The following is a 17,315-nucleotide window of genomic DNA, read 5'->3' as shown; positions in this document are numbered from 1 at the left end:
TAACGCGCGGTAATTAATTTTTTTAATTAATCACGTTAAAATATTTGACGCAATTAACGCACATGTCCCGCTCAGACACTATTCTGCCTTTTGGTAAGTTTTACAGCAAGGCTTTTTGTGCTGTCTAACAGCGAATTCTTGTGGTCGCTTTGCGACATGTTTTATTGTTTTCTTGCCAGTTCAATATGGCTGCACAACGTCTCGGGCTGACGCCTACGTTGTAATGTTGTGCTTATATGATCCTTGGACAAGATTTGTCTGTAAGTATGGTTGTTGTAAAGAATGTACATATTATGTTAGTAAGCGAAATGTTATATTTTTTGTATGAGACGCTTCTTGTTTGTTTAGTGAACCTGTATAGCGTGCTAAGCTAACGTTGTTGCTAATGCAATGCTTGTGTACTTTTTTTTTGTAGTTTTACGACGGTCTAAAGAGGACAATGGTTTGAGGCCATTTTATTAACCCTTTAAGGTCTGGGCCTATTTTGTCTGATTTTGCATGCCTTTGAAGTTGCCTTTATATTTCAAAGAAAGAATTGTTTACAATGGCCGGGTTTGGTCCCTTTTTTTGTGACACCTTGAACTTCATGTCCAAACTGTTGTTTCCTTCACTGACCAATTATAAATCATCATTTTGGGCCCAAAAAGACCAAAAATTCCAAAATCGTTTTGTCAAAATTTTTAATATTGATGTCCAATTGACAACCAAACATGCATAACGAACCGTTTTGAAACTTTGTAATATTTATTCAACATGTTAGGATGAACATTCAACCAAAAAATTTTAGAATAAATAGTCTTATATTTGACAATTCGACATAAACAACAGGTACAGACATAGGCGTTTTTTGCCTTTATACATGCTCTAGTCAAAACAGGTTATATACAGCAGACCGAACAGTGAAAAAATATATACCATCTAACACAAAAGTGTTTAGAGGCCATCTCTTTATGAGTTTAGGTATTGCAGCCTGATGAAAACTATGTACACACAATCAAGCTTATTGAACACACATTTATATACACAAATTGAGAAGACTGATTGTGGGAAAAAAATATATATATATAACATTGGAAAAAAAAGTATTTTCAAAAATATTTACAATAAACAAGTTACATTTTTTTCAGGCATGCCACTCCGACAAGCAGTTTCGTCCTGGAATTAGACACAGGGCGACATCACACAGCCCACACTGGGGTGTCGGTCCTCTTTCCACCCTTCCATTTTCATTTCACTTTACTTTCATTGTCACTATAAATGTACATGAAAAAAAGTCAGTATTTATGAAAATAATAAAGTATAAAATAAAAATATATACAGCAATAAATAATAATGGAAATCTATATGTATGACAATAGAAAGAATACCATAGCTGAATATGTGCTACATCCCTAATCTTCATATAGAAAGAAGAACACCACAATTATAAATTCCTGCCTTGGATACACACAGTGCACGTACGACTTTGATCTGATATGCACATTTTATTATTATATACACAAACACACACTTATATTGCATCAAAATTAACTTTGTCTTGCAATATCAAAAGAAACTTTCAAAAGAAACTTTTTCAGCATAAAAAAAAAAAAGTGAGTTTGCTTACCTCTGCTCGTCGATGGCGTCACCCACGTGTTCAAATCCGTCACTATCTTCACTCGAGGACTCTTCCGAAGAAGACTATGATGACGAATTTGGACCATCCTCGTCCTCAAGTTGATCAAAAAGCACAATTGCTTGCGCTAAATTTAGTTTTCCGTTCATTCTCAAAGTCACACAAAGTCGCTGCTCGATCCAAACGGCTGTCGCTCGCCACCTCGCTGCTTCAGAACACTCCTCCCTCTCGTTCGGTGGAACCTCGCACGGCAGTTATATTTATAAATTTAAAAAAAACGCATTTTGTGCTTCCACTGTGACTTCGAAAGGGTTCGTTTGATTTGTGTTTTTTTCATGGAGCTTCCGTTTTGAAAAAGGACAAGAAATGATGGAAATATAGACATAAACAAATGATCCATGCAGCGTTTTAATGTTTTTTTGAGAGGTCAATAAAACTATAAAACTTAAATGTCAATATCTCACGTTTTAGTTGGTCGATTGACTTCAAATAATAACGAGAGTAAACCGCAACTTCCGCACTTTAAAACGAGACCAACCAACGGCATGTGGGTGACGTAATTAAAACGTGAAGGCGCTTCAAAGACGACGTGCGCTGAGGAAGCGCCGGCGCGTCCTTCGACTCTCAAGGGTTAATAAATCAGTTGAAAAAGGAAGAAGTCTGATTATTAAGGCGTCGTTCACTAGCTGTCTAGCTTTGGAAAAAGTAGACGCTTCGGAGTGAGGACAGCATAGACAGATTTAAATGACAGTAGAGTGAAATGCCCACTACAGTCCTTATGTACCGTATGTTGAATGTATATATCCATCTTGTGTCTTATCTTTCCATTTCAACAATTTATTTTACAGAATATATATATATAATTTACAGAAAAATATGGCATATTTTATAGATGGTTTGAATTGCGATTATTTGCGATTAATTACGATTAATTAATTTTTAAGCTGTAATTAACTCGATTAAAAATTTTAATCGTTTGACAGCCCTAATAATAATAATAAATAATAATAACACTATTAAATAGATATTAACCAAATAACCCTCTTTGAGTTCTTCACAGAAAAAGGCCAGGAAATAAATAACACTATTGAGAAAAAAAAAAAAGAAAATTCAAAATGCTCTCTGGTATTGTTCAGGGGGGCGGACCAAATGTGGAGGCGGGCCGTAGTTTGGGGACCCCTGTGTTATAGTGTATTATTTACCATTTTATTGAAATGCATGCCTTTTAGTTTTTATGGCGCTTTCACGTTCAAGTGGGGGCGCTCTTGCGCTTCCTCACGCGAAGAAGAACGCGCTCAGGTGAAGAAGAGCGCGCTTACACGCAAAGAAGAAGTGCCGCGTCCAAGCGAGTGAGCGAGTTAGTGAGAGAGGGAAACACTCCTACGAGCCTACATTCTTTGTTAATGTTTCTAAAATCTCTACAGAGGCAACGCCTGTATTTATCATCTTTTGTGTTGCTGTTGTGTGTTTCCACTCGTGATCGGACACTTAAATCCAGTTGTGTAGTGGTTTGAACGATGTGCTAATGCTAGAGAACGCATGCTAACCGTTTGTGTTATTACTGTATTAGCAGCTAACCATCGCTGATTTACGTTGATGCAAACCTGTTTGTTATTGGGGACGAAATTGATTTGTTTCATTTCTATTTTTAGTTTCAGTCTTCAAGTGATGGTTGAAAAAAGTCAGCAAATTATACCAACGTCTTCTGCATCGTCAATTGGGCGTTTAGCTAGCTGTATAGCCAGGACTGAGCCTTAGCGTCTCAGTGAGGACAGTGCAGTCGTATTCCCTCCCGATGCAGTTATCTCCACCTTGCAATGACTGCAAGTCGCTTTGTTGTAATTTTTCCTCATTAAGTGAAGACACACTTTCGAGCGTTTGAACCTACATGCTGTCATTGTTATGTTTACGGATGCAATGCTCGTGCTAAACCATCGTAACCTTTCATTTTCACCCTCTTTCCTGGTGAAGTGTAGCCAAACTTTGGAGCGAGTGGTTCTTGGCGCCATGCTAGTTTGATGCGTCTGGACAACAAGACATGTCACGACGCAACATGCGTCTTTCGGACTCGTTAAAGGGATCGTTAAGGCTATTTCATTGGGATGTCGAGGCCTCGAAACACTAAGAACCGGTTCGGAATTGGAATCGGATTTCGATTCCCATCCCTATACTGCACCATCAAATGTGAATGTGAATAACAAAGTAATAGTGCTCACCTCACCATGCAAAACTGGCCATATCCAGAAAGGGACATTGAGGACATTCCAGACTACTTCTGTTACTTTCTTGTAAAAAGGGTAAGTAATAAGGTCAAAAGAAGAGAGAGCGAGTAAAATGCTTCCAGCAAATCTGTGGTTATATTTTTCATGTTAAGCAAGAGGGGACCAAAAATGCTTGCAAGGATGTGGGAAATTCCTCTTTTCCAAGCCAGAAGATTTTGTTGTAGGAAAAAGAATAAATAAGAAAGTGAAAAGGACAAAAGGGCGGCAAAGAAGACCAGCTGCTGTAGTCAGTAAAGGAGGTGAAGTCGCAGTTAGAAATAAGATTCAAATTTTAAAAAGGCACTGTAACTTTCCAGTTTGGTGGCTACTCCTAACAAATAAGGGCATTGAGTTAAAAACTCCTGTTTTTGTGTCTGTTAAAACACTGTCGGACAGTAAGTGACATTGCTATCAGAGTTTCCTTGTGATGGCTATTTTGGTTGCACGTGCACACACATACACACAGTACCCATGGTGAAGCACTCTTTTCCAAAGGAGTCCTATAGTGGGTAATGGCCTGCTCTAGAGACAACTTAACTGTGACTCAGCGTGTAGAATTTAGCACGCCAGGGTATTTATCGAGGGGACAGTGATGACCTCATTCCACTGGCTACCGTGCCCCTCCCCCTGTGTGGGTCAGTGGCTCAAAAGAATGAAACCTCCTCAGGGAAATATGGGGTCAAACAAGACCGATAGCACATGAGATTTCCCATATCGACGTAAACATCTTACATCATGTTGGCAGGCTGCAACAGGTTAACGGAGTCATATACTGTCCATTAGGGTTGGGATGGTACTGGTAAACCACGCTATGAGCCGTACCTCAGTTTTTCAACCATGGTTTTGTTTTGTAAATGAAGACAACTAATTTTTTGCTGTTATTTGCAAATCAGCAAAAACTACTCAAACATATACAAACTCTTTCAAATGGAACACAGTATCTTATTCCAGACAAGTTGTATTGTATAGATGCTACAAAGTAGCAGAACATGAAAAGTTCATCAAAAGCTATAATTTTTGTATAGCTGCATGCTGTATAGCTGCGTGTCGACTGGTGAATCAAACTCTTACAATTTTACGGTCATAAAAGTTGAGAATTGAAATGCTGCTTAAATTTGTACGTCATGGCACAGCTTTACATGGGTCAAGTGTTTTCATTTAAGCAGACCGCATCTTCAACCACAGAAAATGCTGCAAAACCCACTGCAAAGGTTTTTTGTTCTCGTTTTTAACAGGCACTGTAGAGTAGTTGTGTTCAAAAGCATCCTTAATAGATACCCATTATTTTGTGGGTTTTTAACTTCTTCATTTGATGGTAAAACGCCTGTAAACGTGTATTCGACAGTAAAAACGAAATCGATTCAATTTGGAGATTGAAGAAATATGCTAAAAAAGGATGAAAATGATTTTTGAAGAGAGTAATAATACCCCCAGAACTAGAGCACAAATATTCCCTAGAGGCTCCTTTTAAGAAAAACTACTCCATTGTGGTTCATGAAATGGCCATGGACAATCCGGACCCACAAGTCATGGTCTCAGCTATTTGTACATCCAATCCAACGTCCTGCAGGCTTCAGTGAGCAGCCTGAGGGCTGTAATGACAGGGAGCTGACAGGGCATCAGCCACACACATAAACCCCACAGCTGTGGACCAACAAACAAAATGTAAAATGAAACACTCTTTCCAGCATGCATTTGAGTAATGGCATTAAACGGGAGCTAGGCTAATGTTGGTTTTCTATGGTGAGGGAATAGAGTCACAAAGTAAAGAAACTTGAGCTGTTCAAAGATCCCCAAAACTCTTACTCTCCACTTTCAACTTTCACTTATTTGAATTACATTGACGGCGGCTGCATGTGTGCAGATGAATACTATCAAATCAATATCTAAATGAACACCTAAACACGTCCGATTTTCCCATTATTGGCTGTTCTGTATATCGATGCAAGTTTTCCATCTTAATGGTTTGGCAGTGTTGGATTTCAGCAAAACATGTCAGGTCTATGATTCCTTGATGCACGGCACTTCTATGATATAATGAGAAATGCCACATCCACAGTGACCTTGTGACCTTTCACACACTTTAAACACTTTCTTCACACACTAATCTCCTGGAGTATGCAAGTAAACTCAATGCTGGCTGCAAGTGAGCTAAACTCTTGCACCAGAGAAACCACATTTCTGAAAAACACTTAGTGAAAAACAATTCTCATCTGCTTCAAAGAACTGGTCCTCACTAAGTCTAATGAAAGCAACATATCAAAATGTTGAGAGTATAGGAATACTGAATACTGTGGCAATGCTTTACAACCTTTGACAGATTAAAAATGTCACAACGCATCTGTCAGTGACAATGCAAAAGTCGTACCTTGAAGCATACAGCGGTACGCCGATTCCGAGATGGCGTAGATGTGAGGCGGCATCTCGTGTCTCTTCTTCCCCCGGTACATCTCAATGATGTTCTCTGAATAAATTGGCAAGTTTTTGTAGGGGTTGATGACCACACAGAACAGGCCAGAATATGTCTATAGAGATAAAAATGGAAAGAAACACATGCTTAAGCAGTGGATTCAAATCATGAAGGAAGTTCAGTTATAGAAGCAGATAAATGTCAATCAATATCTTTTTTCTCTAACTCGTCACATTGGTTGTAGGCAGTGTTGTTAATCTTATTGAAAAAAAGTAATTAATTATAGTTACAAATTACTTCTCCCAAAAAGTAATTGCGTTAGTAACTCAATTACCTGAATGTAAGAGTAATTAGTTACTTGGCAAAGTAATTGGTGATAATTACTTTTTTTTTTTTCCTCCCCAAAAAAAAAAAAAAGAAAAAAACAAAAAACAAAAAACATTGGCCACACTATGTGAAGTTTTTTGTGAAGGTTTTTGGTACAATTGGCCCGAGCCCAATTCTTTACCCTAATTTACCCTTTACCCTGAATCAACTGTTAAAAGTTGTTAAAATTGCTCCCATTATTGCATTAGTTCCTTCTCTCTACCTTCGACATATGAAAGTTTTAAAACTGTTTCATCATTTAAAGATAGATTCAAGTCAAGATTTTGCCGATTTAGAAGTATTTTGGATAAAAAGCTACTTAGGTTCGCTAGGAAGGTTCTCTACAACAGAGCCGTCTTAAAAAGTCTACTGCTTTAAGATGGCGGCTGTCTACTAACGCATTTAGTGCCATGTCTGTCATTTTGCATCTAGTTATATCTATATACAGTACATGTGATATCTACCATGTCTACCATATCTACCATAACATGCGGGCGTAGTTTGTAGGCTATCGGCTACAACATGTATTATTGGAGCTACCTAGCATCGCGTTTGCTCCTCGTCACAACTTTCTTGCCTCCTCCTCACTCCTGCTCTGCTCTGTCGTCTCGGTGAGTCCGTCTCCCTCAGACTTTTCGACCAATATAGTAACGCATAGTAACACATGCCTTTCCATCCTCAGTAACGGTAACGGCGTTGCCAAGATGAGAAAAGTAATTAATTACATTACCCACTACTGAAAAAAATAACGCCGTTAGTAACGCCGTTATATTGTAACGCCGTTATTAACAACACTGGTTGTAGGTTCATAGCACAGGAATAATACAGTCATCATTTACACCTTAATAATTGTGTCAACTGAGGCAACATGGTGTGTATTTACTTTGCTTTGTTCATTCAGCCGCACCTAGTTTGTGATATGTGATATTTGTGATAATCACACGGTAAAGAAAAAGACAATTTTTGTCTAAATCCATAAAGTTGTCCACTACGGAACAACTTTTCTTAGCTGTGTTTATCTGCTCAAAACAATATGGACGTTGAAATATCATAACCTCTTCCGCTACAAATTGTTCAGGTTGCCAACAATTAACCTACTTTCTTATTATGCTGTTGGATTTGAGTGCGTAATGGCTGAGTGATTTGCCCCCAAGAATGTGTGTGGTATGAGAGCCTCTCAGTCTCATCTCTGCTGTAGTCTGAATTTACCAGAGAGCAAAAAGAAAAAATGAGTGAGAGGCCCCGGTGGAGTATTGCTTCTCCTTGTCTACAGATGCTATAGGGGTTTTGCATCCCCTATAGAAAAGGCAGAATGTTGAACGCTTCTCCATATTATAACTTTGACCACTTGCTTGTTAGCCACAGGATTTACTGTTACCACAAATCTCCACCTCATCTATATTGCTTGTAGCTCATGTGCAGTATGTAATTACTGGTACTTTTGGATTATGGGTTAAGTGTTTATTTTACATAGCGCATCATTTGACTGAAGGCAAGTTTACCTCTATATTTCCTGTCATCAAATTATAACCATACAGGAAAGGAGAAAAAGAAGCATCATGGATGAAAGCTCTAATGATGTGTTTAAAAATTTCTTGGAAAATCTATTTTGGTAATTGCCAGCTTATCTTGAAGGTTTTTAGTTTTTACTTCCTACATTTAGGCACCCTACCATTCATTGGCAAGAGCAGAGTGCAGCTAGCCGTTTGTTGCCCAACGAACCGTCACACTGTCACATATGCTGACATGAGTATCATAATTACAGTCCACTGAGACAGGGCTTCAAGAGCAGACACCCAGGAACCAGACAGCATACTAAAATTGTTATATAATAGCTCAGTGTGGAGCCCCCAGACCACCAACAAATGATGCTCTGGTACAAATCATGACCGAAAAAAACAACGTTGTAGATCGAAGTTGACCAAACATAGAGAGGCTGCAAGAAAGCAAGATGGGAGCCTGATGACTTTTCTAAAGGTCCAATTCAGTCGAACTGTTTTTCTTGCTCACTAATCAAGGACAGTTAAGACACAATGATATTTACTGTATACAGAGCCACCACTCAAAAAGCCATTGCTCACCCTACTTCTCGACGTTATCGTGCAATTCTTTAAAAAATGTTGAAGAAAAAAAAAATAAAGTTAGTTGTATGTATAGCAGTTACTTTGTCCTTTGCACAAGTTAAAAAAATGTATACGAGTCTCACAGGATCAAGATACCTTCAAAGCAAACCTTCACTATGACAGGCAGCATTCTACCATAGAAATAACTTAACATCGTGTCTGGTCCCATCTAGGAAAGGGAAGTTGATATTTCCACTGTGAAATCAGATCCAGGTCAGGCGATCCTGTGGCTTGGTAACAGCTGAGTAACACACAAGCAACAGCGGACGCGACAGCCGACCCCATCTGCCATCTCTGGGTGGGACATGAATACACTGCTCTCTACTGAAAAGGAGAGGGCATTCTGTGCACCATGATAGTGCCTTCATGCCACTAGTCTGTGTAGCGTAGACAATAGAAGACATTCCCTTAAATCAGCATTCTTATGTATACATGTCATGGCAACTCAAAAAGACAACAGAAGAGTCTTTGACATACTGATCAGTACTTATGTATGGAATCAAATCACACTAACAGAGATGTCAATCTGCTTCCCAATTTCTAAATTTGGATTCAACAGTAGGCTCTCTGGCGGACATCAGCAAACATGTTCAGAATAATTCATATGTTCAAACTATTTTAAATAGAAATTTATAAGTGTGTTTGGGTATTGTAATCCAATCAGACAACATGACCATCACTGCAGAATACACTAACGTTGAATCATTACGGTAATATACACTAAAGTTAAAGTAAACTAGACTAACAGAAAATAAACGGAGATAGACACTAAGAGTAGACCGCAGAAGAAAAGCACACTGACAAACAGATGGATATTATGACAATCTTTTTGCCATGGAAGAATGCTGATGCCTTCTGACAGCTGAGGCTTATCTTACGATACAAAGGTCTGCTTGTTTCCAAGCTACCGTGGTAGGCCAGTGGGGCGCTCTGATTAGCCTGTGACGCACCACCTCGTCAAAATAAATCCTTCCAATCAAGCGTGAGGTCACCTTTAGATACTACGACAATGACAAGCACCTAAGTGACAGTGTGCGTCATATGTCTGCGCTATGACTCAAACATGGAAGCCTTCACATAAAGTCCTCATCAGGAGGAAGGTTTAAGGGGGTATTACAGCATGTCTGCAATGAACACTGAGGAGGTAAGTCAAACAACTGAGCAGGGAAATGTTCTTCCTGTTAAAAAAAAAAGACCACTTAGTGGGAACACATGTTTGTAATTTGTTTTAGCCAAAATACAAATTAAGAAGATCCCTAGATGAACATGAGCCTTGACAAAGCGCAGCGCAAGCTACCTTGGTTTTAGAATTTAAAAAAATGAAGACGCTAAACTAGTGTGCAGAGCTATGGGACCAGAAAGTGCAAGAATCACAGGGTTATCAAACTTCTATGACCAGTTACAAGTATATAAAACATAAAAACACTGTAAAGTGAAAATATAAGTGTCGTCTGAATTTTAAACACACACCCGTCAAATTTGAATGAATGGGGGGGGGGGGGGGGGGGAAATCACAATATAAAATCTACATTGTGCCCCACTTTGTATTGTTTCAGGAGTTATCTGGAAAACAATGGATTCAGAATTCATGGTCTTTGAGAAGAAGAACACAATTTACATTTAATCAGAAAATACAGCAACTAGCCACAATATTAGGACCAACTACATAGTAAAATATCCAATACAAGAGTTACAAAGTTCATAATATTAAGGTTAGATAAGCATTTCTAGAAATATTAATTTCACAATTGTCTGTTATTGTGTTATTGTGGTTGCTAGGTAAAGCTAGCTAGCAAATATTCAGCGGTCCTAATATGTCGCACAGAAGGATCAAATCCCAAGCATTACAACGTCCCCTTACATAGAGGTGCAGTCGTGCATCTGTTATGAGAATGATACTATACCTCTAGCTCTACTTCGTTCCCGCAATCTGCATTGGTACCCTTTATATATAACAGTGACTCAGATGTGACATGTGTTGCATGTTTGTGGGTCTACAGTGCAGTAAAATGGACTGTATGTGAATGCATCATGTCCTCTATACCAAAGTCATAATACCAATAAAGTGTTTGCGCTATTCTTCGTTTGAAAACAAGCAGTCCACTTTTCATTAATAAACAGTAACTGTATGGCGTACTGTCTACGCTTTTTTTTCAAATTTTCAAAAAAACAACAATCTACTTGTGGTACCTAAATGATATTTCCTTAAGTGACATTCAAGTCACAAATGATCTATTTTGTGCAGATATGACTTCCTGGATACCTTCATACAGAAATCTTCATCATTCACAAATTAAACGGTATTATATGAATACACTGTGGTCACGGTGTGTTATGTAAAGTATTTCCAAACAGCTATTCAAGTCATTTAGTGAAAATTTCTTTAATTTTAAATTTTTTTTTTAATATCGCAATATAATATCGCAATATATTGCACACCTAAAAAAAATCGCAACAATAGTTTTTTCCAATATCGTTCAGGCCTACATTCAACCCAAATTCTATTCCTGAAAACCATAAAGTGGATCACGAGCAGAAAGTCTGCTCCATTTTGTAGTTTAGAATATAGCATTTGTATGTTGCAACAGTATGGACTTCAAAATACAGTTGTACCTGTACATACGAAGTTAATTCGTTCCAGGACCAGGACCTTGTTTGTATGTTTGTATGGTCATATGTCGAGCAGGATTTTCCCAGAAGAATACATTATAATTCCATTAATTTGTTTCACAGACCGAAAACCTACACTAAATCCTTCATAAATACTGCTGGTAGTATTGCAAATAGTAATTACACAGAGCAAAACAAATAAATTATGAATAAAAAAAGGAATAATAATATTAGTAAAAATAATAATAATACCTGTACTAATGTAACGAATTGGGTTCTAATGTGGTGAATCTGTTGCATGGTGTAGCTGAACGCACCGCGTGGTTGACGTGACATACTGAGAGAGTACTTTTTACTCTCACTTCTCATGTTCAGCTCCGGCGGACAGTAGGCTTGTTGTGTTGCACAAGTTCTGAAATAAATGATTAAAAACCTGACAAAGCTGGCGATTTTTTGGGCGATGTTACAATAATAATAATTGTCACCTTAACTTATAAAGACTGGCGAACAGAGGTTGGATGAAGACCTTCGAGATCGCAGACATTCTACAGCCGAATTGTTGAGCCAGTTCACGCACATGCACACCACACTCATATTTTTCTTTCATTTCCATTTTTATTTCAATGGTAAGCCTCGCCTTTTCATTTTTTTCACCACCTGCACTAACAATCTTGGAATAGATGTTGATTTCTCTCACAAGAAAATCCTCTGTGCGCCTGTCTTGCGGGAAAACAAAGAAACTGCGGCGCTGTCATAAATCGTCGTATTTCGAGCATGTCGTTGGATGTAGAAACAAATGGCGAGTCAAATTTTACGTCAGATGTCAAAAAGAGTGTGTCGAAGCGATCGTATTTCGAGGTACCACTGTATATAGTTTGCAGTTGAAACAGGAGAAGTGTTTCACTAGAAGAAAGCAATGGTTTAGCATCAACACAGATTGACTTTACATGTTTGGTCAGGAAGTCAACGTCCAACCATGATAAATATTAGAACTAGCTATTGCATAACAGGCTAAAGGTTACCAGTCGTGTGCAAGGAACAGAAAATTTGAGGTGAGTTTTGAGGTTAATCATAACCACGTGAACAATAAACAGTTATGAGAAACCTCTGAAGGGGAGCTAGGTTACTCACATATATGAGTCCGGAGTAATAGCGGTCCTTCAAATTGTGCAGCACAGATGCCTCATTCAGGCAGGTGAGCTCAGCCATGTCCTCCACCTTGCTGAACTTGGGAGGATTCATCTTCTGGATGTCATCCTTGTTTACGACCACCTTTTTACCATTTTCAGCCAACTCCACCACCACCTCCTCGCCGCGCTCCTCACGGATACTGGCACCCTCAAAACCATGGCGCTCTGATGGAACCCAAACCAGTTTCTTGGCTGTCCAGTCAGCCTGTGTGGCTGGGTTGTAAACCACAGCACGATCCACAAACAGGTACCGCTCTGGGTCCTCTTGACCACTTCGATGGGACATCTTATGTTGGGTTGACGAGAGCAAGGTGGGCACCTAGAAGAGACAAGTGGAACATTGTGTAGTACACACCAACATCTAGGCTTGAACGATATTGGAAATAACTATTATTGCGATTTTTGGGGGGTTTGCGAGATATTGCAATATTATATTGTGATATTAAAACTAGAAGAATTTTCACAATATAACTTGAATAACTCTGCTTGGGATAAGCCTGAACGATATTAGAAATCATAAACACTGCGATATACATATATTGCTAAGGTTCCACACTTACTTTTTGCATTGGTTGCACTGGTTGCGCCTAACTTTTTACTTAAGGTGCACCAGCACAAAACTTTAACGCTCATGCTGCTGAGAAAAGGCTCTCACTTACACAGTTGGCACAGCATACTTCAGACTGGGCTGCAAGTTAACGATGATTAAGACATGTGTGCCTTTGATCGTAGAGCTACCGAGGCTTCTCAGGCCAGATCAAAGCTACATACTTGTCAATCATCGTGAACATTAAGTACCAAACGCCAGCTGCACTGGTGACCAAAAAAAAAAAAAAAGTATGGGCGCACTGCCTCGCATGAGGGAGGGTAAGAGGCTGTGGCTTTGTACGAGCATGAAGCAGAAAAACATGAATATATTTTTTAAATTAAAAACCAAATCCTATTCACCTGGTTCACATTCCTGAAAAATGGCACGATCAGCCTGATTTCCAATCACATGATCCGGTCGGGGACTTCCCTAATTTATATACAGTGGGGAGAACAAGTATTTGATACACTGCCAATTGGCAGTGTATCAAATACTTGTTCTCCCCACAATGCTGTTTAATCCAGGCTTGCTGTATATGAAAGGGATCCGGGATCTGCACACTGTCTGCTTTTATGACGTCAAACAAAAGTTTACATGTTAAAAAATAAATCAATCAATAAATAAATCAATAACTGCATGTCCTGCGATGCGACTATTGCGTATGCACACATTGCGGTATGTGCAGGCCTACCAGCATTCATCAATGTTCATGAAGTCAGGCGCGTGAACCACAACCAATGAGTGAATGTTAACTAATGTAATCAAAACATTACAAAAACAGGTGTCAGTGCACTGGTATTCATCCAGCAACCTGTTTTCCACACCACTTATCCTGTGGGGAGCCTATCCCAGCTGGCTTTGAGTATAGGGTACACCCTGGACTGGTTACCTGTACCGCAGACCATAGATAGTGAAGATATTCAACCTTTCACACTCAAAAACAACTCCCAATCAAACCAGAAAATTTTAATTTCTGCAGAAAAATCACAGTCACAAGTATTCACTCTTTGGGTGCGATTCGATTGCTGCCAGCACTGTCATTTTAAATGGAATGGAAGGTTATTGCAGTTAAAAGGTGTTTTTAGTTTAAATCTTCTACTTCTTTTACTACCTTTCACAACGCATACTCTGTGAATAGTTGACATACCTTGACTGGCAGTGAAGGAGTTAACTTATAATCAATGTGACCGTAACAACTAAAACTGAAAACGTTATTGATAAGCCAAATGCTTGGCACTACTTCTGTATTCGAGGATTGGATTGCCGTTAGTTTGTACGAGTGGACAGTTTGCCTCTCAGTTACTGACTGATCATTTCCAGTAAAGCAAAACTTGCCTCGGTTTGAACTTGGGATACTAATTGAATTCAGAATATGTTAGAAATTAAGAGATTCGTTTAAAATTGTCAACAACAACGGAGATCTGCGAAACGTATTTCGGAGCCGCAGTGTGCCTTTTGGATCTGTCATTATGTTGCGCATTGTGCGTAACTGCGCCTCTCTGTGCACAGCAACGGGACGCCATTAAAATCCACATCTACAAACCTTTGCAATTAGGAATACACAGTAATCGATTATAATATATATATTTTTAAATGCTAGAAGTATTTTTAACAAAATACTTGTTACGTCAGTAAGATGACTGTGCATTGGCAAGCTGCAAGCATGCGACACAAAACTTGTTGACCCATTCAAACAAATATATAAGATAGTAAGATGTCATTGCAAGTTAAACCGACGGGTAAATAGCTGTTCGGCGTTCGTGTCGACACACCAGCTTTAAAAGCGACAAATAAATTGGGTGATAGATAACGGTGCTACCTGTTTGTTTAGTTTCACCCAAAGTGCACTCCTACTGCTAGCTTAAACTGCTAATTATAGCGTCGTCTAATTCGAGTTCATCTGATTAACACTAGAAGAAAACAAATAAGAGGGCACTCAAATCACCTTTCTCAACTCGCGAAAGACAAATAATGAGTTTCGACTAAGTTTGGGAAATGATCTCGATCACCGCCTCCATCCCGAAGACACCGGCTTCCCAAATCATATCCAGCCGTCCATCTTCGCCCATTTCCGGCCGGTGACCCCGGACACTCACCTGGTGTCGTTCCGAGAAGCTCGAGTCCGGTTCCCCACGCAGTCCGCTGTGCCACTGATGCGCAGCCTCTGTGTAACGTTCTGCTCCACGCACACAATGGAGATGCAGGCATGTGTTTGGGCTCTGGTATGCAACCACAGAGGCAGGGCTGCTGCCACGACGCTGGGGCCCCTCCTAGACCCTCTGGTTACTCACTTGACCGCCGCAGCCCCCGCCTACAACGGGCACCCAACGCACCCTCAGTTTAACAAGAGGATCGCGTCACAATCTGTTTGGCTCCCAAATACCATGCTGTTTTCTATTAGAAAAAGGAAGGCAACATTAAACTAATAGAACCAGTAGATCTATTAGAGCTAAAGCTATTTTAACTTATTTTTTTTAAAAAACCATTTCATCCACGAATGATGAATTTTATTTATTTATTTGATTTTAAAAACCTTGTTATTACATTCATATAGGACGGGGCTCTCCAACTTGCGACAATAGTTTGCAGCCCTATTTGATATCCCATCTTAGTGTTACACGCTTATGTTTTGCAATGGGCAGTTAAAAAAAAAAAAAAAAAAAAAGATTTAAACAATTTTAAATCAAATGAATTTGTTGAAGGATCCATTTTGAAAAAGAATTAAATAGTAATAAAAAAAAAGCCACGAGTGATAATTTTTTTCAGGAATTCTATATGTTGTAAATTGAAAAAAAAAAAAAAAAAGACATACAGTGGAATAAGTGTGGCCAACGTGGATTTTGACCTGGGAATTTTATCTATTGTTCTATAAATCTCTGATGACCGCACATAGCTTCACGCTTTGGCTGCCATTGACTGCAATATACGTCCAATCCATTTTAACAAGGAAGGGCTGTAAGCGATCGAATGATGATGATGATCGCTTCCAGCCACTATATGGATTGGATGTCTTTTGCCGTTTTTTCTAACTACCACAGCACATACTCTGTGACACCGGCTGGCAGGGAATGAGTTAATGTAATGATAACTTTTGAATAGATGTCCATTGTCCATGAATGGGTTAAAGTAACTTTTTTTTAACAAGAACATACAATTGCATCCAATATTGATTTCCTCCTCAGTCTTCACTCTTTGCCTGCCATTGAGTGCAATACACGTCCAATCCATTTTAACTGGGAGGGGTTGGAAGTGATCGAATAATGATGATCGATTCCAACCTCTCCCAATTGAAATGGATTGGACATCTATTGTTGTTTCTAACTATCACAACATATATTCTGTGATCTGGGCTGGCAGTGAACGAGTATACATCTAATGATAACTTTTGAATAGACGTCCACTGTATTGTATTACGTCATCAGAGGGACTCTGAATCAAGCTGCTGCTCCTCCAATGAGGAACCAAATGAGTAGCTTGGGCATCTGACCAGTATGACTTCTGGATGCCAACATGGTGGGATGTCCAATTTGAAGGAGGCCTTGGAGATTAACCAGGCCTCACCAGAGAAACCATGTCTCCTGGTTGGCCTCATAATACTTTGGGTTCCCCCCGAATAGCTCAATGAAGGGGCTGGGGAAAAATTTGGGCTTCCTGGAGAAGCTGCTATTCCCATAACCTGACCACAGATAAGTGAGTTAAATGTACCAGGATGGATAGTTTCTTCTCAGTTCACAATACTACTGTTTTTGTACAGTATATTGTTGCTATATTTACACGCATAAAATCCTTCAGTACACCGTACATGTGTTTCTAAACCTTTACTGAGACAAGTCATAGGCAAAGGCATAGGTTTGCATAGGGACAGTATAGGGACATAACACCAACTTTTCAGGATACTCAAATTGTCCCCACCAACTTTTAAGTAACCTTTTTTGCATATATTAATGAGTTCAGTTATACAGATAATTTTATATAATTTTGTCTTCCCAAATGCTGTAAGGAGAGAATTGACCCTACTCTTATTATGTGAATTATTTTCATCATGTTGAAACTTAGATTTGCCTCTTTTCACTTGCTGAATGTGCCGGTCCATTTTTTCCCCTCAAATGCACGTTTGATTGGCTGATGACTTGCATTTATTTAAAATGTAT

The 17,315-nt window shown here is 39.1% G+C and overlaps 1 protein-coding gene across 3 annotated transcripts in view; it reads right to left on the bottom strand.

Moving 5' to 3' along the window:
• LOC130931877 (myosin-10-like) overlaps positions 1–15,476 on the bottom strand; it is an 81,370-nt gene extending 65,894 nt beyond the window's left edge. Inside the window, exons 1-3 of one of the 3 annotated variants that reach the window (XM_057861052.1) lie at positions 15,261–15,476; positions 12,517–12,894; positions 6,245–6,401 (exon numbers count right to left, since the gene is read on the bottom strand). In XM_057861052.1, coding sequence (XP_057717035.1) covers positions 6,245–6,401; positions 12,517–12,861 — 502 coding nt within the window. In that variant the 5' untranslated portion in view covers positions 12,862–12,894; positions 15,261–15,476. The other 2 variants (XM_057861054.1, XM_057861053.1) reach the window with 2 other exon arrangements.
• Positions 15,477–17,315: the final 1,839 nt, after the last annotated feature.

The sequence above is a fragment of the Corythoichthys intestinalis genome, chromosome 16 (genome assembly GCF_030265065.1).
Source record: "Corythoichthys intestinalis isolate RoL2023-P3 chromosome 16, ASM3026506v1, whole genome shotgun sequence".
NCBI classification, from domain to species: Eukaryota; Metazoa; Chordata; class Actinopteri; order Syngnathiformes; family Syngnathidae; genus Corythoichthys; species Corythoichthys intestinalis.
The sequence above is the reverse complement of the archived record's forward strand: the minus strand, read 5'-3'. Positions and strand labels throughout refer to the sequence as shown.